The following is a 20,230-nucleotide window of genomic DNA, read 5'->3' on the forward strand; positions in this document are numbered from 1 at the left end:
GGGTGTTGCTTTAAACTGTTGTGACAGACTGCTTGCTGGTGCATAATTTGCAAGAGAACATTTCATTGTTGCAAACAGTATTTTCTGTAACAAAGGCAGAAATCTGCAATGACAAGGATGTCTAAATTGAGAGAGAAAAATTTGTCTGCTGAAAACTTCTTAGTAAAAAGATGGACTCATTCCATCTTGCCATGAGTGGTCAGACACTTCTCTATTACACAGAAGTTATCCCAAGTCCCGCGAAGGAAACATAACAAATTAACACATGTGCTGCAGAGGGAAAAGTTCTGTTCCAAATAGAAATTCATTAGAGACCAAGTGGCTTGCCTGCCTTAGGATCCTATATATTACCAGCCAAGTTTAAAAGAAGGTTAACAACCTTGAAATTATACTCAGTAATGAAAACTGAATGGAATTAGTATTCCAGTTCTACTGGAGAATATATCATATGCTGTTTTTAATAAATAACGTAGCTACCATTAGATGTGAAATGGTTAATTGGCTGTTCCTTGTTAAGGACACAGCCTTGTTAGTCTAATTGCTTCTCATTTACATTAAATGTCTCGTTTCTGAAGAACTTTTAGATTAAAAAATGTAGTTAAAGGGCTTTTAACCGAAGCATAATCACATTTTCTTTGTTACAGAGACAGTTTTACTAGTTAAGGGCTCAGTCTGGCAAGTCTTACTTGTGTGAGTAATCCCTCATGAAGCAAGTAATATTAAGAACATCGGCATAATTACTTGTGTGAGTAAAAGCTGAATTGGGCTGTAAAATGCAGAATAGTGGTTCATACGTAGGTCAGCCAATTCAGCTGTACCTAGAAGTATGGGACTAGAGCAATCCAAAAATCTAGAAATACAAGTGCTGATATTATAATGGATTGTTGGCAAAGGTGTCAGAAATTCCCTGGAAAGCAAGTAAACCAAGCCATCAATCTTGACTGAATAAGCTAAAGATCAAAAAAGTTTTAAATGGTGGACAGGATGCCAAATGTTGTTAGTATTTCATAATCATTTTAAAATACCACTGTTAAGTTCCCTGGATTGGCATGCAGCTCTCACATAAATTTGAAAATGGGAATATTTTCAAGACAAGCTGGCTACAGAAAGCAGGACTGAAACTTAAGAAACTTAAGAGCAGTGAATTAAGGGCACAGAAGATACTACAGGTTGGGTTAGTAGTATCCCATACTATAAAAGGGTATTACAGAGTATATTATCAATGTGTTATGGGTTTTCAAGCAACCTTTTGGATTTAAATTTTCCCAGACCAGTGTTTGCTGTTGGCTGTTTTTGTTTGTTTGTTTAATTTGTTGTTGTTGTTTTTTGGCTGATTTGGATGCAATTCCTTTGTTATATTTTAACAAAAATAATTTGGCACTTTTTCTGAGAATAAAGCTCCAAGATTTATATTTATTATTTATTAAAGAACCTTAGTGAACTTTTATTTGTCCTTTCTCAGGAGACCCCATCTTTGAACTAAGGATGTTTAAATTTGGCAGGTGAACCATTTGATGAAGGGCATTCCTGTTAGTGTTCCTATGGCAGTTCATCCCTGCCAAATTTGACCGGTTTAGAAACAAATGAGAAAAATATTTCCATTCATATGTGCACAGTACAGCAATAAATTCGTCTATGATTTATGCTCTGGGTAAACAGCAGACTTTGATGCTGCAGGACATGCTGGGATCGAGCACAGGAACTGAAACAGAGAACCTACATCTTCTATTCTAGGAAATGGCTAGACAGGGAAAAAGAGAAATAATTCTGAACTGTGGAGAAAAATACTGGGAAATCTACATCATAGGGAGAGGAACTGGCAGAAGAAGGAAATTAGAGATAAGCAGCAAAGGTAGAAAAAGAACAAGAGCAAGCATTGTCAGTGTTGTTCCATTTCTTGCAGATCACTATCCGCTCTAGTCTGTCCCACTCTGGCAGGAGAAATGTCACAATGCCACAACTCTATTCCTCTGTCTGAAATCTTTGTAACCTGTTGCCAAGTGACCCATCAGTTTTGTCAAATCTGGTCCTATCACCAGGTGCAGCCTTAGCATGAGTAACAGATCCAAATATTGCATTCTCATTTCCCTGGCAAACATCCAACTGATAGAGCCCCCATCTTGCCTTCCCATTTTTATACAAAAAGCAAAGTATGAGAAAACACTAAAAAAGATTGCAGCATTCAGCACTTTTAAGATAGAAACCATAAAAATACAATTGATTTCACCCTGCATTTTGTAATTTGTGATTGCTCCAGTTTTAAATTGTAGCTGAATGCTGAATTCTGGTTTTGCCTGGACAGGAGCACCATAACATAATTCATTTATTTCTCAAGAAACAAAACCATCATAATCAGGCTGAGAGAGGATTTTTAATCGGACTTTTTGACTCAGTTCTGGAATATTTGTAATAAACCAGGCAAATAACTACTGCAAAAAAAATAATCTCAGATTAGTTCTAAAAGATAAGGAAAAACGGAGGTAGATTTTTGAAAATTGAAAAAAAAAAATAAAAAAAAGCTCAGATGATAAAGGAAAAATTATTTTCAACTAGCACAAACAGTAGTTTTTGATCTGGTCATCTAAGTGAACATTGTTAGCAACAAAGCTGCTATATGCTATAACATGTCAAGATCAACCTTACAGATGTCTAATTCTGTATTTTCAAAGACTTTCTGCTGTTGAGCTGAAGAATTTTTGTAGCAGTATGATGCAAAACAGCATGGTTTCCTTCATGAAATCTGCAGGACCAGGAAAAATAAGAAGACAGGTGAAAAATTTGCTTCTTTCTAGTGCAGCTAGATTAAATTGCATTTACATTTATCTTCATGTAAAGAAAATGTAACGAAGTTCTGTTTTTCTAGTAATTTTATGTAGATCTTCATTCTAGTCTGTAGGTTATTACAGGGCTATGCAGTGATAAGATGACTAATGTTGGACTAGGTAATCACAGGCAGCAGTAGTACTCCAGCCACAACCACGAGGTTCAGCATAGAGTAAATCAGCCCACAGTGAGCTTCCTGCTGCTAGCTGCAATGTAGAAGTACCTAAAGGTTTAAAGTGTGCATTTTCTGGTTACTTTGAAACAAAACTGTATTATGATTGCCATTTTCAGGTTTTCCTTTTCAAGATGGCAGCACCCAGGTGCAACGTGACCTCTTCAGTTACCAATAGGAATCAAACTCAGCAAATGTCCTGCCTTGATCCACAGTGCATTCTCAACAAAAAAATGCATCATTTTTAATTGCAACTTTAAAGAATTATTTTGGCACTCATTCATGCCTGCAATACCTCTTAGGTCTTCCTGGACTGCCTGGACTGGATGGCTTGGATGGACTAAAAGGTCAAAAAGGTTCTGCAGGAGCTCCAGGTAAAGAATAGAAACTGCCTTGAGGAACAGAAAATACATTCTTGAATGACTAAATGCACAAGGAATAATGCATATTATTTTGATATTTGCCTTGCCCAGAAGAGATCATTAAGGCTCAAACTAACCTTTCAAACAGAATCTAAAGTGTGCCTAATGACAAACCTGTAGTTATTTGTGAAGAAACCTTTAAAACTTCCATTACTCATATAGTTTTGCTGGAACATTTCAAGGCTATTTATACAATGAAAATGTTCGGTGCAGGAGGTGGTTTTTTTTGTTTGTTTGTTTGTTTTTTACAGCCCCATTAAAGTCAATGGGATTTGTAGTGCAAACTTCAGAGGAACCAGCTTTTCACTTACGCTGATCTATTTGCAGCTTTCAAAAGGTGCTTTTGAAGCAGTATTTAAAAAACAGAGTGCTCACCATCTATCAAGAAGTTAAAAATTTGTACTGATAGAAAAGTAAATTTAGGACCCTGCAATCAGTTTACATTTCAAATTATAGGTAATAATGACACTGTATAAAATAAACCCTGAAGAACAGCCTTAAAGCAGAGATAACTTTCTTCAAAAGAGATGACTAAGGGCTGTACTCAACAAAACTGTATCCAGCTCCGAAGAGAAATCCAAAAGAAAACAGTGCTAGGCAACCCTTGTAAGGAGGAACATCTACAGCTGGCATTTCTATCCTGCAAATCTGTATTTGTACTCACTCTAGACATTATGTACATAATTTTTTTCCTTTATAGGTCAAAGTGAAACAGGGCGCCCAGGATACTCAGGAGAACTTGGACCGAAAGGTGACAGAGGTGAACCTGGATGGCCCGGTATTTCCATTCCAGGCGCCCCTGGAGAAAGGGGATTTCCAGGATTCCCAGGTAAGAAAGGGTTTTTTCCTTGGTGATGCTCTGCAGAACTGAAGTAAAGTTCATAAAGGCTCTTCCCCAGGTTAGTATCAACATGAATATATGCACAGGAGATTCGTTCACTGACATCATTCCTATTGCAAACATTTATGTTACCGGAGAAGAAAGAATGGGAATAGAAAATGACTTGGACACTCAGGGAACTGCTAGGTGGAGTTGCCTCTTGGGAAAAAAGTACCTAAAGAAAGAGTACAGTGAAGCTGGTAATCGCAGAAATACAGTAAATCAACTATTCCAATGTAAATGCAAGATGGAACTATATCACAAGTCTGCTAAGATTATTCAAGAGCCTTGGTGATGTAGGAATTGCACAGAAATGGGAAAAAATTGTGAGAGACATATTCAAAACCCAGTTGGATGCAGTCTGTGCAAGCTGTTCTAGCTGACCCTGCTCTAAGGAGGGAGTTGGACTAGTAAGTTTCCAGAAGCCTATTCCAGCCCCAGCAATTCTGTGATTAGAAACAACGTTAGTTTTACTCTATCAAACCTTGCTACAGAGTCACATAACAGGGAAAAAAAAAAAATCTAGCTGAGATGAACTCTGGTGAAGTGAATTATTTTAAGATGAACGCAGTTTTCTCAATTCAATCAGCTACTCGTTTGTGAACTGAATGATGTGGTTGAGAAAAAAAAAGTTTTATTCCAAGATGTACTAACATTGCTTGAGATTAGATGGTCAAGACCTCCCATGGCATACTGTGTGTCCAGCTGTGACAGTTTAGGGAGAACTCACTAGAGAGTAAATGGATGGGTGGAGTTGGAACAAGCCGAAAGAAACTAGATTTGTTTTCTTTAGAAAAGAGAAGGCAGCAGAGTGCAACACATGCTAAATGCCTTCCAGTATTCAGAAATGTTACGCAGAGGATGGTAACCGATAACTTTTCTTGCCTGTCACATGTAAGACATTTTGCAAATGTCTTAATTTGCAAAAATCCAGATTACACGTCAAAAAAATACATTTAAGGCTATAAAGTTCATCTTGTTCACTAAGGTTTTTAGGAAATGACTGAACTCACTTTTCTTAGGAATAGTCTGTGGCTACTTATCCTGCCTCAGGCTAAATAATTTTCTAGACCTCTATTGCCTTAATTTTTTACCGTTTCTTTGATTGCTAGAACTCAAGAGTTTATTTGTGGCAATGTGTTGATGTATAATGATGCATTCTTTAGTTTAAGTAGATTTAATAGAAAGTTTTGAGAAGATAAATATTTTCACATATATATTGTCTTCCCAATCACTGGTACATTCAGTAGACAAATGAGAGCATACATTATCCTCTGTCCATGACACTATGTCATCATTCTTTTGGTTAGTAACTTATCTTTAAGAAAAACACACTTACTGTTTTTGCTTATGTTTATTTTAATGTGATCCCTTAGGTATAAGAGGGCCTGTTGGACCTGCTGGACCTATGGGAAGATCTCCCAGTAGTGCCCCTCCCGGACTTCCAGGTGATCAAGGACCACCTGGTTTAGATGGCATCAGAGGTATATAAAAAGAAAAAAAATCAATTTTGTTCATTTAAAAAATCCCTGAGGCTGTTAGAAGTCAGGTAGGTTTGCTGCCTGTGGAGCAACATTTAAAAGCAGATGGGAAACAAACCAATCAATCCTGCAGTAAATAAACAGAAGTGAACACTGGATAGATAGATCACCAGAACAAGGATAAATTCATGCATCTCCAGATACACTTTTTTCTGGCCTATATGGTAATTCTGTACAAGTCCTGTTGCTACAGCAGGTCTTTGATTTCCACAAAAAACAAACAAACAAAAAAAAGATTACTGACTTTTCTAGCTAGCAGAAAGCATAAAACACATTGTCCATAGACCTGCCATTGTTTGTAAACCCACAAAAAGCTTTCCAATTAAAACATAGCCCCGAGAAAGCTAAAACTGGCAACCCTTTTGTAAGGATTTATATAGACCTTAGTTCCTCTTTCTGTAGAGGCTGGTCCTCAAATGGAGTTTTTTTTTTTAGTTTTTCTGACCTATTCCTTACCCAGACCAAAGACTAATAATAGGGGTGGAAGGGTAAGCAACACTATAATAAACAGAGAAACACTGTCTCAGTGCAGGTAACAGCTTGCCACCTTTTGTTTGCACAGAATCTACACATTTTGGGAGCTATTCATATTATGCTTTCTTTACAGTGCCTTAGAGAAAAGCTAATGATAATATATCCAAAAACATGCAAGGGTTGTCCTATGTCCCAGCAGAAAAAAATGATAGATTTTAATGGAACGTTACTATTTTTAGATGTTTATTATTTGTGCATTAAGAGCTTTTTTAAAAATTATTATTTTTTACTGTAGGTCAGCCTGGGAATCCTGGTCCTCCTGGAGAAACCATCTTTGTGCAAGGAGATCCAGGCGACACTGGTATTCAAGGGGCACCAGGCATTTCTGGGCAGCGAGGGCAACAAGGAGCCAGAGGTCCTCCAGGGAACCAAGGAAGAGAAGGCCCAAAGGGTATGATCAGAGATGTTTTTAACTAGTACATGCACTTAGGCCCAGCCTTGTGCAACTAACTGAGCCTCATGCACAGGGGATTGCTGTTGGACAGTCTGCTGTAGCCTGATGGAAAGGGTACAATAGATATTTCTTAGCTCTGTCTTCTTACTTACAGATACAACAGGGCTGCAGAAGAAGGTCAGAGTAGCCAGGTTTGTATGTACTGCTTCCAACAAATATTGGAAGAGTACCAGACCAACCTGAGATTCTGAAGTAAAATTATAACGTGATTATTCTAGATAAAGTAAACCTCGTCCTGTCTACAGTGGTCTTGAGGAACCATGGAAGCTGCAGATGTATTTGAAGTAGGTGTCTCATATCTGCCCCATATCAGTAGTTTGCAGCTTTCAACAGATTCCTCAGTTTGAAAGCAGGGATCTGAATGCTGCTTCCTCCACACTGGACAGTAGCCCTGCCTACACAAATCGATTCTGATCTCTGCAAAAAGAAAAGTCATTTTTTAATTCAGTTCAAGACTAAGAAGAGATGTGAAAAAGATGCACTTCTTTTTGCAAGACAACAGAGTTTAGCTGTTTCAAGCATATTTTTTTTTTTGTTACTCAAGCAGTCAGACTTCATCTTATTTATGCGTTCACCTTCTTGGAATGCAACTGTGCAATTGTATAATTGTTTTCTTTCCAGGTCCTATGGGAATCCATGGCCCACAGGGTCCACCTGGTGCTGTAGGACACCCAGGAGACCAAGGTTTTCAAGGGAAACCTGGTCCTAAAGGTCCCACAGGTACTTATGAGTTTATTGCTCATTATCATTCAACTGTAATGATGATATTTGTGTATACGTGTAAATCTATCTTACTAATGTTTACTTGCATACAAAAAATTCAAGCAAACAGAAAAAATCTAAATCGATTTCTCATTTGAGTTGTGTAAGGATTTGTGAACTATGTATTTATATACTCACATATGTAGTTTATATATTTATCACCTCACATAATTGATTTTAGTTCTCATTTGATTCTTTACTCTAATTTCTATGTCTGAAACTTGTTTCCTCTTACACCACAATGGCTGCAATCTACTGTCCATTTTTCACATCAGGTTTCATTGGTAAGTTGATGACTATTGATTATTGTTCATCTGGTCTTCCTTATGTATAGATGTATTATGCTCTTATTAGAAGGTAGTCTTGGCTTGGCTGTTAGGAATAACAGATAATGCCACAACAACATAGTGCTAAGCGATTTTTCACATAAATAGCTAGTGCTTCCAAGCAGACCAATATCATAATAACGCTACACTGATATGAAGTCTTGTGCTAAGATGTCAATTAGACATGCAGAATATCTTTATTTCAATTTATCACTTCTATTGCTGTTGCCACACCAGATAATTTCTAACCAAAAAGTTGATAAAAGCTTTAATCCTATCCTGGGTTAGTACAGACACTGAGCTCTTAATCTGACTGACGTGATTCTGATTTTTCTCAAAAAATATAAATAGCCAATAGCTCCTGGTAACTTTCAACATGAGTGGCAATTCTTCATTATCGTTTTAAATGGGCATTGTGGGTTAGAAGAGTTAGCTCTTTTCCTTTGGCCTGCTTGTTGAGGTTTTACAGCCACAGCAGAGGCAAAGTACTGTAAATCTTCACATCTGCTAAGGTGTTGGAGCTAAAGTTGGGTAGACTTTATGCTTTAACTTAAATCAATTTGGGGCACATTAAAACAGAAACTGTACACCAAATATTTGAAACACGCCAGCTAGCATATGCTTGCTAACACATGCTTGCCATGCTGTTAAATGCTGTTCTTAAAGACCAAGAGTAAAATTAAAAGCAGTGAAACTCAATAACTCGAGGTTTTGAAATATTAAAGTATACGCTTGAATACCAGAAACAACTAACATATATGTTTAGTTTTCACATGGGAGCTATTACCCATTTTTGTTGTTGTTGTTACTATTTTAATCTAATTTACTTTCGTATTACATACAACAGGTGACCCTGGTGAACCAGGAAGAATAGATGACTCATGCCCTACAATTCCAGGACCTCCCGGGGAAGCGGGACAAAGAGGAGATGATGGCTCTATAGGATTATCAGGGCCAATAGGTCGTCCTGGACCCCAAGGTAAGCTTGCTTTTGAAGTCTTGGATCTCTATTTTGGCCATTTAGACAAGGAATTGCAAAGGGTTGGTGTCTGTTTCTTCTCTGTCTTTTACCCTGTCGTCTCTTCCCCTTAAATTAATGGTTCCCAGAAGTATGTAGTGTGCTGGTTAATGCTGAGGGTGATAGACCAATATGGCTAAACCAGGCTACCTGAGCCTGCCTGCACTACATTCTCTTTTCCTAGGCCAGGGAGGGCAAAAGCATCACGCACAGTTCAGAAAAAGAACTTCTTCAGATGGTGTTTTTCTTTTTGCCAACAAATAAAAAGTAACACTTCAAACGCTCTCCATGGTTTAGTATTAACAGGTGGTTTGGCCCAGACAGGTTATATTTGGAAGATTGGTTAGCATAGCTTTATGAAAGTCCTAAAAAGATACCGAAGTCAGAAGCTGCTATGTCTCCGTTAGAATACGAAAAATTGTAGCAAAATATAACTGTCCAAAGATCACAGAAAGAAGTAATGAAAGACTGACAACTGAAAAATCCTTCTGATAGATGAAAACAAGGGTAATGCAGGTGCTGATGAATGCAAAAAAGTCGCCATCTTCAGAAAAACAGCGTAGCATATCATCAAAGTGTCGTCAGTTCAGACAGTGAAACCCTTCTATGGTTTTAGACGTTTCTTACTCAGTAAAGTTTATTGTGTTGACTATACTTTGTATAACAGTATCTGGCAAGTGTAATTCAGATTGTGTTTAAAGTAGCCAGTGAGCAGAACCATCCCTATCTGTGCACCCTGTATGAGATATCTGTTACTGTCATGATCACACTTCATTAGCATTACCTGCTAATGTATATAAATGTTTGGATATGTGAGGAATATAAAAAGGTGAGGCTATAAAGAACCTAAAATGCCTTTATCCTTTCCCACAGGATGTAGTCCAAATCAGCTGTCCCTCTCTGTTCTGTAAATACTTTAATACATGCAGTGCTTCACTGTAAGTTCAGTAAATTTAAAGACTTAGTGGAATTGAGTCCTAAAAGATGAAGGCCTGCCACAGGATGAGTTGTAGCACATTACATGGTACAGATACTGCAGTTCTGCAAGAGGCTTGTCATTATAATGTTTGTCAATGGCTTGATTTCAACTGTAAATCACACAAAATTTCACAGAGAGAACAAAAAAACTTATCAGCAGTTGCTGTTATTGAACACCCACCTCCAAGCTACTGCTGCATTCACCAGGCGAGTCAGCTGTAAAGAGAATTCCACCACAAGGCAGTTCTGCTCCTCTCTGTTCCTTGAGTGTTGTTTCTTGGTGGTGTCGGTTCTGCTGATGGGCCCTTTGCATGCCTGTGTGTGCTTAGACAATATGTAAACATTAAATACAGGCATATGAAGTGCATATTTTACATTTATCTAGGAAGAAAAGGTGAAGAAGGGTCCTGTGGACTGCCAGGTCAAGATGGTTTACCTGGGGCACCTGGACCACCAGGTGACCAAGGGCATGTAGGAGAGCAAGGATACACTGGACCACAAGGTAGGAATGGTTGCTTTTTCCTTCCCGTTTACCACCCTGGGATGGAATAAGCAGAAACTTACTCATTTTGAAAATAACTTCCCTGATGTTTTTGGGTAGTGATGGCTCCAATTCAGAAAACTGTTGCAGGAAGCACGGCCGAAAGCACGACAGACACCAGTAGAGTCAGATCATGCTCCATTTTATTGCCTGAATAGCCTAACTTTTATAGTGAACTTAACAGGGGCGGACAGTGTTTCACACAAGATTATTGGTCAAAAGCACTCAGACAAACAACTACAAGAAAACAACCCCCTTGTGATTAGCAGTCACATAGACCTTGTCTGTCGGTTCGCGGCTTAAGGAACAAATGCAGCCAACTCAATGTGAGTGATAAAGCACAGTTCAACTTTATTGTCCGGATAGCACATATTTATACAGATGATTATAATTATGCCTACTAGTCACTTGCTGATTCGCTAAGCCTAAAAGTTACATTTTACAAATACCTCCTACTTGCAGTTAACTTGCAGTTACAGCTTCCTCACTGTTTCCTAGCTACTTCCCTGTACACAGTTCCTCTTTATCTCAAGGACACTCTGACCTTGTTGCTTGGTACTTTTCCACTCCTCTCGGTACTTTCCCACGCTTCAGTTAGCATAACTGAGGTCTACTCCTGGTTGCTTAAAACAAGCTCTGGTTGAACAATTGTTCCGCAGACTCCTGTCCACGCCTTTTGTGCCATTTCCCAACAATTCCCCCTTTTTCTTTTTGTATGAGCAGTACTTGGCCAAAGGTTTTTTTCATCAGACGTCGAATACATGACATAACACAGCTTAAACATAATAATGCTACAACTACTATAATCAAGAGCATGAAAACACTTTGCAATAGACCCTTAAGCCACGCAATGGTGGAAATAGCGTCTGCACCACTATCGATATTGTCCCTTTGTAATCAGCATCAATAACTCCAGGTAATATAAAGAGTCCCTTAATTCCACTTGACGAATGTCCTATTAATAAAGCACCGTGGGGTCTCTTATTAATCATTAAGGGTCCCATAGCAGTAGAGGGAATTTTAACAGGCTTCTGATCTATTATGGTCACGTCTATTGCTGTTGCCAAGTCCAAGCCGAGGCTCCCTCTTGTGGCTGGCTGCAGGGCACTGTCTGGAACAGGTTGTTGCGGGACACTGCTGCTGGTGGCTGCTGTCCCATCGGAGCCAAAGCATTCCCCTCCACTTGGGTTGGAGCCACCACTGTTGTTGTAGCGCGGCGACTCGGTGCGCTTGGTCTGCCGTTTCCCGAGCGGTTGCATGCCACGGTATTGTGGTTCACCGACTTGCAGTTTTCACACCACACCTGTCCTGCTTGACAGTCACAGCGATGGTGTCCATCCTTTCCACACCGGAAGCATCGATTTCCTCGTCGAGATGGAGCTCGAGGTCGCCTATCTTCTGTCCGCAGCGGGGCTAGAGCTGCAAAGGCTTGCTGCTGTGCTTGTAGAATATCTTTCCCTAACTCGCGTACCGCCTCTACTAACATAGCTTGGGGCCCTACCGGAATCCTGCTCATTCTTTCTAACATTTGTTCAATAGTGGCGTCCCTAGACAGTGTCAATATAATAGCCTTTGTAGCCGAATTTGTATTTTCTATAACACACTGTCGCAATAAAGCAGCCTTCATCCACTCCGGGACATCTGCTTGATCTATGGCAGCAGTTACCCGATCAATAAACCCTGCAAAGGGCTCGTCCCTGCCTTGCTTCATAGCCATGTAAGAGGGGGCTGTTGGAGTGGTTTTAACATTCTCCACGGCCGCTTGAGCTGTTCTCATGGACTCAAGGCAACATTCCGGACCTAACTCGAGCTGAGCATTAATGGTAACAAACATGCCTGCCCCCATAAGCTGTTCTACAGCAACTCCGCGTAACGGATTGTTAGGGTCCCTCGGTCGCTGCGCTGAGATTTCGCAATGCCTCTGCCAATGGGCTTGCCATAACAGCAACTGCGACTGGGTCATTATCATTCTCATTATCACCTTAATATCTTCGGGGCATAGTAGCGTCCCTTCCCAGATATAATTCAACATTTGCTTCGCAGGTTCGCTATGCAATCCTGACTCATTGACTGTACTACGTAATTGAGACAACAGCTTCCAATTAAGCATACTATGACTCCCTTGCATGTTTCCCTGGTACGCCATGGGATCCTGACATATGTCTGTAAATGCTCCTAATTGTTTATCCTCCACAGCTTTGCCCATGATCCTCTGCCAATTAACTCTCCCCACTATCCTTCTCTCCCCTCTTTAATCTTCCTTATCCCTAACCTTACTATGTTCTTGCCCACTGACACGTTCTTCCTTCCCTTCGCTTAATTCTTCCGTAGCTCGATCTCCCTCCGGCGAAATGGCCTCTTTCCCTCGCGTAACCGCTACGGGGCCCCAGCACGGAGGATCGGGAACCTTACTAGTACTAAAAAGCAAAGTGCTGCCTTCCCCGGCGTCTGCTGCCGCTGCCTCCATAGTTGTGTCAGACAGGCTGCAGGGTCCTGATCTCTGCCCCTCTGCTCTGTGCCGACTCGCCACACGGTGTGGGTCGGCTGCCGGTGTCCACTGACGCCTCTGGTCTCCCGTAGCAACTCGATCTCGGATGTCCCGCATCACACCGCAATTACTTCAATTCCCCGCATTTTCCTTTGTCTGGGTCGGTGCATAGAGTTTCTCAATGTCTCTCAGGTGTTCCGGCGTCTGCCAGGTCTGTCCTTGTCTCTCATAGTTGGCTGTAGCCCTGCAGCGTCAGTCAGTGCTCTCTCCGTGCAGTGGTAGGCTTGCCGTGTGCCTCGGGTCTCCCAGCGCCGCTCCGATGTCCCGGCGCCGCTGCGATCCCTCTGCCTGTGTGGGTCTCAGCCTGTGTGGGTCTCAGCCTGTTTGGGTGCCATATGTTGCAGGAAGCACGGCCAAAAGCACGACAGACACCAGTAGAGTCAGATCATGCTCCATTTTATTGCCTGAATAGCCTAACTTTTATAGTGAACTTAACAGGGGCGGACAGTGTTTCACACAAGATTATTGGTCAAAAGCACTCAGACAAACAACTACAAGAAAACAACCCCACCTGCAAGAAAACAACCCCCTTGTGATTAGCAGTCACATAGACCTTGTCCTTGAAGCCAGCTGCTGGTAACAATATTTTTCTGAATTCCTCAATTGGGCAATGTGGGAACACTGTCATGGGAACTTCTCATAGTTGCCCTGGTAGCTTGGTTTGCCATGGGATTTTTGCTGTTTCAAAAAATCCCTCAACAGAAAACCTTCAAAGAACTCAGCAAGAGTGGCAAATCAGCAGGAATTTGATTTCCTGTCAGTGCTATTCCTACAGCTACCTACCTAATCACAGGACTTTTCTGAGGGGAGATGTACAAGATGCATAGACTAAGTTCTCCCTGCTCCCTCAGTTGGATGCATTCACCTCTAGCCTGAGATACCATGACACTTCTTTCCCCTCTCAGTTCAAGCACTGATTGTGACATTTGTGACTGATACCATGACACAAAAATGCCTCTGAAAGAAAATTTCTCTCTGCAGCCACAATCAATCAGAAAAGCAATTAATCACACATCAACTTAAATGCCATATATCAACAGGAAGGCAATTCTGAGTCAAGACTAAAGGTGCAATTGTCTGAGTAATTAAAACTGTATTTCAGCTGTGGCTGCCATTGAATAATCTATTGGTTTACCGTGAAAAAGGCATTGACTGTTACTGCAGGGATTCAAATTCAGTCCAAAGTCATCCCTGTAAGTCTGGGAAATCATTGCCCACCTCAGATTATTTCTTAATGGATGAATATCCATGCAGCACTGGACAGAGGCACAATAGAAAAGCCAGCTGTGAAGCATTCAGCGGCAATTTAATTAATTTCTCTCCAATAAGAAAGATAACGTGAATCTATCAGTGTCTTTATCGCCAAAGACAACCTCCAAAGTTGCATTAGATTCAGTCAGAACCCCCCTTGTTGAACACTGAAATACAGTAAAAGATAAACGTTCCCACCAGCTATGTGTTCATACAAGCAAATTTATTTTACCTTTTTTCGTGTGTACTCTAAGGTCCACCTGGCCAGACTGGTATCCCAGGACCACCAGGCCCTCATGTGAGATCTTCAAGTGGATTCTTGCTTGTCCTTCACAGTCAGTCAGACAGAGAACCACTCTGTCCACAGGGAATGCCAAAGTTATGGACAGGCTATAGCCTGCTGTACCTGGAAGGACAAGAAAAAGCTCACAATCAAGATCTTGGTATGTATTGCAGTATAATTGTAATTGCCCTCTGGTCAAGGTCTAATGTGGTGTGATCTACACAATTAAAGACAAGTCAAATGTAGCACGGTAAGTAATCACCAATCACTTATTTGCTATAGACTCAAAACTGATTTCCAAAATTAGCGTTTGTTTGCTTCACACACCATGGCTAGTCATATGGGGCTGTCTTTGAACTCACTGGAGATTCTCTTTGATCAGGAATCCCATTTGGCACTTTGAAATAACTCCATGGAGCATCTTGCTCCCCTTTACTGTATCTTGGAAAAAATAGCTGCATAGGTTAGATGGCTGGATGGCAGAAATAAGCTTTACAAATAAAATTTTGCATCATATACAGCAGAATGATGTGCTTTTGAGTGTAAAAATCTATTTTTTTCTTCCTTTGCTTTTGGAAAAAGAGTTTTTCCCAAAGATAACTCCTCCTGGTGTCTTGGATTATTTCTTCTACATATACAATTCTGACTAGAGTTAACAGTCTATAATAAGTTGCCTGGCTTGCAGCCTGAAAAACTGATTGGCTTCAGTTTGCATAGAAGTGATTTCCTGAATTGTCATCTTCTTATGCAAGAGGCAGAGAAATCTACTAGGAGGAAAGATCAAGGACCTAATTAGCTTGACAATAAAAGTTTTCAAAAGAATAAGAAAAAACATTTTTAGTACAGCAGTGTCATTCTGAAATATTTTCACTAGCATGTGTTTGGCATTCCCCAGGATAACCACACATGGTAATGGAATGCCTTATAACAACAGTGAAAATAAGAGCCAAATAAAATAGAAGTCCATGATCTCTGTGACCATTGTATTGTTTTTGCAGGCATTTTCCTTATTCAGGCTACTCCAGATCCCATATTATTACTGGTATGGAATATTATCACTGATAAAAAAAAATAAAATATTAAATTGACTTCTCTATGTTACCTGTCCTTAAAGATCACTTCAAGGTTTGGGAGCATTGCAGAAATAATGCATCATGCCCAAAGTTCAGGGCAGATCATACATGAAATGATTATTGTTGTTAACTAAATAGGTCATTATGAAACTTCTCTTAATTCAATTTTGGAGGAAGAACTTCACTTCTGAAGTAAACAGGAGTCACTTCTCAGTTCCCACTGATGTCTCTCTGATGAGGAGTGCAGGAGTGGCTCTCAGTCCGTTTATTTTACTCAGAGTCTGCGAAACCTTTCTGGAATGCAGTAGGAACAGCTGCTGAGATTTCAGCTTCATGCACTGGTAGCAAGGGTTTGTCATACTTTACAAAACCTTCTATTTATTGGAGTTGGCATGTGGTTTTTCACTGCTTCTAATGAGCTTGTAAATAGATAATCTTTTAAACCAGCCACCACCTCATGCCTAATTTATTTTTCAGCATTGACATAGCTAGGATATTCGTTATGATAACTGTTTCCTGTAGTGACAAGCTGCATCATGCTTAAATACTGGATTGTGACACCACTAAACATTATTGGTCAAATTAAGGCATTGATTGGTTAAAAAAAAAAAAAAAAAGAATTGCTTACAATATAGCTAGCCATTTGTGTAAGGAACCTGGGAGCTTTAAGATACAGGAATTAGGTAACTCTTGTCAAGGCCTGTAGTTCTGTAGCAACATAAGCTACAAGATTATTTTCAACTTGACCTGGAAAGAAGTGAAGTAATTCTATTATTATTATTTTCAGGTCTAGCAGGATCTTGTCTTCCTGTATTTAATACTATGCCCTTCGCCTACTGTAATATCAACCAAGTTTGTTACTATGCCAGCCGAAATGATAAGTCTTACTGGTTGTCAAGTGCTGCTCCTTTACCAATGACGCCACTCTCTGAAGAAGAAATAGAACCCTACATAAGCAGGTGTGCTGTATGTGAGGCCCCAGCCCAAGCAGTAGCAGTTCACAGCCAAGATCAGTCAATTCCTCCCTGCCCCATGAACTGGAGAAGTCTTTGGATAGGATATTCTTTTTTGATGGTAAGTCTGGGCACATGAGCATATATACACTAAAGTCATAGTGTTAAGCTACGTGTTTCTTAATGTTGCAAAGAAATTGAAATCCTTTACCATGAGGACGGTAAGGCCCTGGCCCAGGCTGCCCAGATGCCCCATCCCTGGCAGTGCCCAAGGCCAGGCTGGATGGGATTTGGGCAGCCTGGGCTGGTGGGAGGCATCCCTGCTTGTGGCAGGGGGGTTGGGACAGGGTGGGCTTTAAGGTCCCTTCTAACCCAAACCATTCTGTGGTTCTATGAATTAGAGGTCCAGGTCTTTTCAGTGCTGTCCTCTAGTCACGTTAGAGGCAGTTCAGATTGAACCGCACCATTTGGAATCCACCTGGGATTACTGTTTTCTTCAGCTTGATAAATACCAGGAAAATAAGAGAGCTGGTGCCAGACTTTTGAAATTAAGATTTTCTCTGGCAAAGGAAGTTTACTCCAACCTGAGATCACCAAAGATAGTGTAATTAAAAGCAATTAAAGCAAAAAAAAAAAGAAAAAAAAAAAAAAGGACATAAAATGATTTAACATCATTTACCTACTTTTCATGCACAGTTATCAAGTTCTTTCATTGTTCTTTCAGCACACTGGATCTGGTGATCAGGGTGGTGGACAGTCCCTTACGTCACCTGGAAGTTGCTTGGAAGACTTCAGATCAGCACCATTCATTGAATGCCAGGGTCAGCGGGGAACTTGTCAGTTTTTTGCTAATGAGTACAGTTTTTGGCTAACAACAGTGATGCCTGAACTGCAGTTTGCATCAGCCCCCTTGTCAGGAACTCTTAAAGAGGGACAAGAGCAGAGGAAAAAAATCAGTAGATGTCAAGTCTGCCTGAAGCATGGTTAACAAGTGAAACAAATTAACAGATAGAGCGAGATGCAGAAGGAAAAGCATGCTAAAGAGTTAAGCAGTATTTAATATGTGAATATATTTTTAAGCTGCAGCTCTGTTCTTTTTGCTTGAATGGACATCCAAGATGGAAAGATGCATCTATTGAGTCTCATCCACCCTGTGCACACATCAACGGATAGTGAAATCCAGTGTAAAGAGCGTAATTAAAAAAAAAAAGGAAAAAAGCTGTATTACACTAGAGTCCAGTACCATAATATTCATGCAACAAGGTGAACTCGGAAGGCTGAATTAAGTCTGGAATACCAACTAGACGTACATGATTGTGCAAGACAATGGATTTTCTGTTAGAATTGGCATTTAGAACAGAAGGAGTATAGGTATTTATGTGGCTTAGTATAAATAATTACCCCTTAAAAGACGTATAAATACAGATGTGCAAACACATAAATGCCTTAAAGCCCTGTAGCTGAATCTCCCAAGCTAAAGAAGCTTGCACAAGCTTTTTCTGAGGGAAGGGGAAAAAGTAATTGTTAAAATACATTCTTACACATAATAAAAACAATGAAGATCAAAGTCTCACTGTTGCAGTATTGAACAAAACTGTGAAAGAACTGTTAATTGATCTTTCATAAGCAACAAAGTTGCAAATCCGTTTGACAGCAGATTATGTAAGAAAATAAAATCAGCTGAGATAATGAAACCTTAAAAAGCAATATTTATATTTGCGATTAATTTCTAAGAGCAGTTGCATTAAATTAAGCTCCAATCCAAGAAGCTGAAGAAAACAAAGCAGTTTCTAATAGTAATTGAAAGGAAATTTCAGTGTGGTGATAAAATGAGTGAACTCGTGTGATGAATATAAGTCTTTGGACAGTTGTCTAAACCTGAAGATAATCAATTTTTTGCCTTTTTTTTTTCTTTTGGTAAATATACTACTGAAAATAACTTGTCACCTTTCAGAGTCTTATGGAATCATAGCTCTAAATGTTTTTTATTATTGGAAACAGTGATTGTTAGAAATTTTATGAGTTAAAGCACTGATCACCTTATGAAATAAATAATTTCCTCTTTACCTTCTTAATTCTGCTATAAAACCATAAAAATGCACATTTAAATTATAGCGAAACTACTGAACTCACTGATTAAAGACTGAAAATTCACTTCGTGCAGAAGGGCCACAAATGCTGCTGTTATCATTTAAACAAGCCTTCTTTAAAAAAAAAAGAAAAAACTAGATGGAATAAAATGCTTTTTCAGTACTTTTCATTTCACTGTGTTTATTAAGAGAACACAAGCAGAAGGATTTTCAAACAGATTAAGATCATCCAGAAATCCTTATTCCAGGAAAACTCCCTCCGAAGCCATCACAATCGGCTGAGCAGCCAGCTTCAACTTTGGATACACAAACTCAAAAAGTGGGAAAAACAGACATTCCTGTCTCAGCCAGAGAAAAATAAACCAGAGTAATTCCATTCAAGTGTAAACACATCAGGCTGCAATTCGTTTCCAACAAAGCCACCCAAAACACGTTGATCTGCTGTGGTGGTCAACTCTCCTGCTCTTTCACCTGGGAAAGGGTGAAGAGCCTTCTTGGGACACATTCCTATATCCACCTGGCTAGGGAAACATTGCCCTTTGGGGTCCTGGAGGCCCACTAGCACAGGGCACACCTCTCAGTTCACGGCTCAGTGATCATAGCTGCATGCCCTTCCTTTCAAATCTGGCATGTCACTTTTTTTTTTTTTTTTTTTTTTTTTTTTTTGAGGGACCAATCTGCAAAAGAATTTGATCCCCTCCTGCTTCAGACAGCATCCCACAGACACAAGACCAGCTTTCTGGTTTAGAAGTGAAAACCAAGGCTGCGACTCTCCAAGGTGCTGAGAAACTTCAGAGCTTATTCCTGAGAAGAAAGCAGTATGTGAAGGGTTGCTCTGTGCCCTAGTCACCTACCCCATAAGGTGTGCAAACTGGATTTCTAAAAAGGTCATCTCTAAAACCACATTGAGCTAGTAGCTTCAGCATACAATTGGTAGCAGCTGAACATACAATTTTCCTCAGGTGATATCATTTTTTTCCATGGATAAAGAGAATTCCACATCTATGTCTCAGGAGATTTTCCTGGCAGTACTCACCAGCTTCTCTGTTACTTCTTTGCAGCCCCTTTTCAGGTCAGAAGCACTGGAAAAAGGCACTCGTTTTGCTAGAAGTATTTACAGTGTGGTTTATGGCACTAACTGCATTTAGGTAAATAACGAAGAAATTCTTATACGCTACATTATTGAAAGCTTTGAGTTAATAAGTTAAAGACGTAAAATGGAATGAAATTGGATTGGATGGACTTGAATGTAGTTCCAACTTGAAGTAGTACAAAGAAGTCTTAAAAACATCTGCAAGAATCAAAGACCCAATAATCTTGAACCATAGAATCATTTTTGTTGGGAAAGACCCTGAAGATAATCAAATCCAGCCATCAACCTAGCACAGCCAAATCCACCGCTGACCATGGCTGTAAGCACAACATCCATGTGTCTTAAATACCTCTGGAGATGGCAACTCCAGCACATCGTTGGGCAGCCTGTTCCAATGCCTAACCACCCTTTCCATTAACAAATTCTTCCCAATATCAAATCTCAACTTCCCCTTGCTGCTTCCTCACGTTCTATCACTTGTCACCCAA

At 40.0% G+C, this 20,230-nt stretch overlaps 2 protein-coding genes across 4 annotated transcripts in view; one reads left to right on the forward strand and one right to left on the reverse strand.

The window, feature by feature from the left end:
- Positions 1-19,348, forward strand: part of COL4A4 (collagen type IV alpha 4 chain) — a 70,504-nt gene extending 51,156 nt beyond the window's left edge. For all 3 annotated transcript variants that reach the window (XM_084529291.1, XM_084529293.1, XM_084529292.1), the window contains exons 38-47: positions 3,298-3,369; positions 4,118-4,246; positions 5,674-5,781; positions 6,608-6,763; positions 7,448-7,546; positions 8,762-8,893; positions 10,296-10,412; positions 14,505-14,693; positions 16,394-16,680; positions 17,284-19,348. In XM_084529291.1, coding sequence (XP_084385417.1) covers positions 3,298-3,369; positions 4,118-4,246; positions 5,674-5,781; positions 6,608-6,763; positions 7,448-7,546; positions 8,762-8,893; positions 10,296-10,412; positions 14,505-14,693; positions 16,394-16,680; positions 17,284-17,547 — 1,553 coding nt within the window. In that variant the 3' untranslated portion in view covers positions 17,548-19,348. The remainder of the gene's footprint in view (positions 1-3,297; positions 3,370-4,117; positions 4,247-5,673; positions 5,782-6,607; positions 6,764-7,447; positions 7,547-8,761; positions 8,894-10,295; positions 10,413-14,504; positions 14,694-16,393; positions 16,681-17,283) is intronic.
- Positions 10,779-17,368, reverse strand: LOC311441330 (endogenous retrovirus group K member 8 Gag polyprotein-like). The gene is made up of 3 exons (XM_084529294.1): positions 17,243-17,368; positions 14,483-14,656; positions 10,779-13,303 (listed from the first exon to the last, which is right to left on the reverse strand). Exon 3 carries the CDS (start codon positions 12,655-12,657, stop codon positions 11,503-11,505), a length of 1,155 nt encoding a protein of 384 aa, XP_084385420.1. The 5' UTR covers positions 12,658-13,303; positions 14,483-14,656; positions 17,243-17,368; the 3' UTR covers positions 10,779-11,502.
- Positions 19,349-20,230: the final 882 nt, after the last annotated feature.

The sequence above is a fragment of the Aythya ferina genome, assembly GCF_964211825.1.
Source record: "Aythya ferina genome assembly, chromosome: 9".
NCBI lineage: Eukaryota > Metazoa > Chordata > Aves > Anseriformes > Anatidae > Aythya > Aythya ferina.

Excerpts from the sequence above, each read along its gene's own strand:
- LOC311441330 (XM_084529294.1), bottom strand. The coding sequence starts at position 12,657 with ATGGGCAAAGCTGTGGAGGATAAACAATTAGGAGCATTTACAGACATA.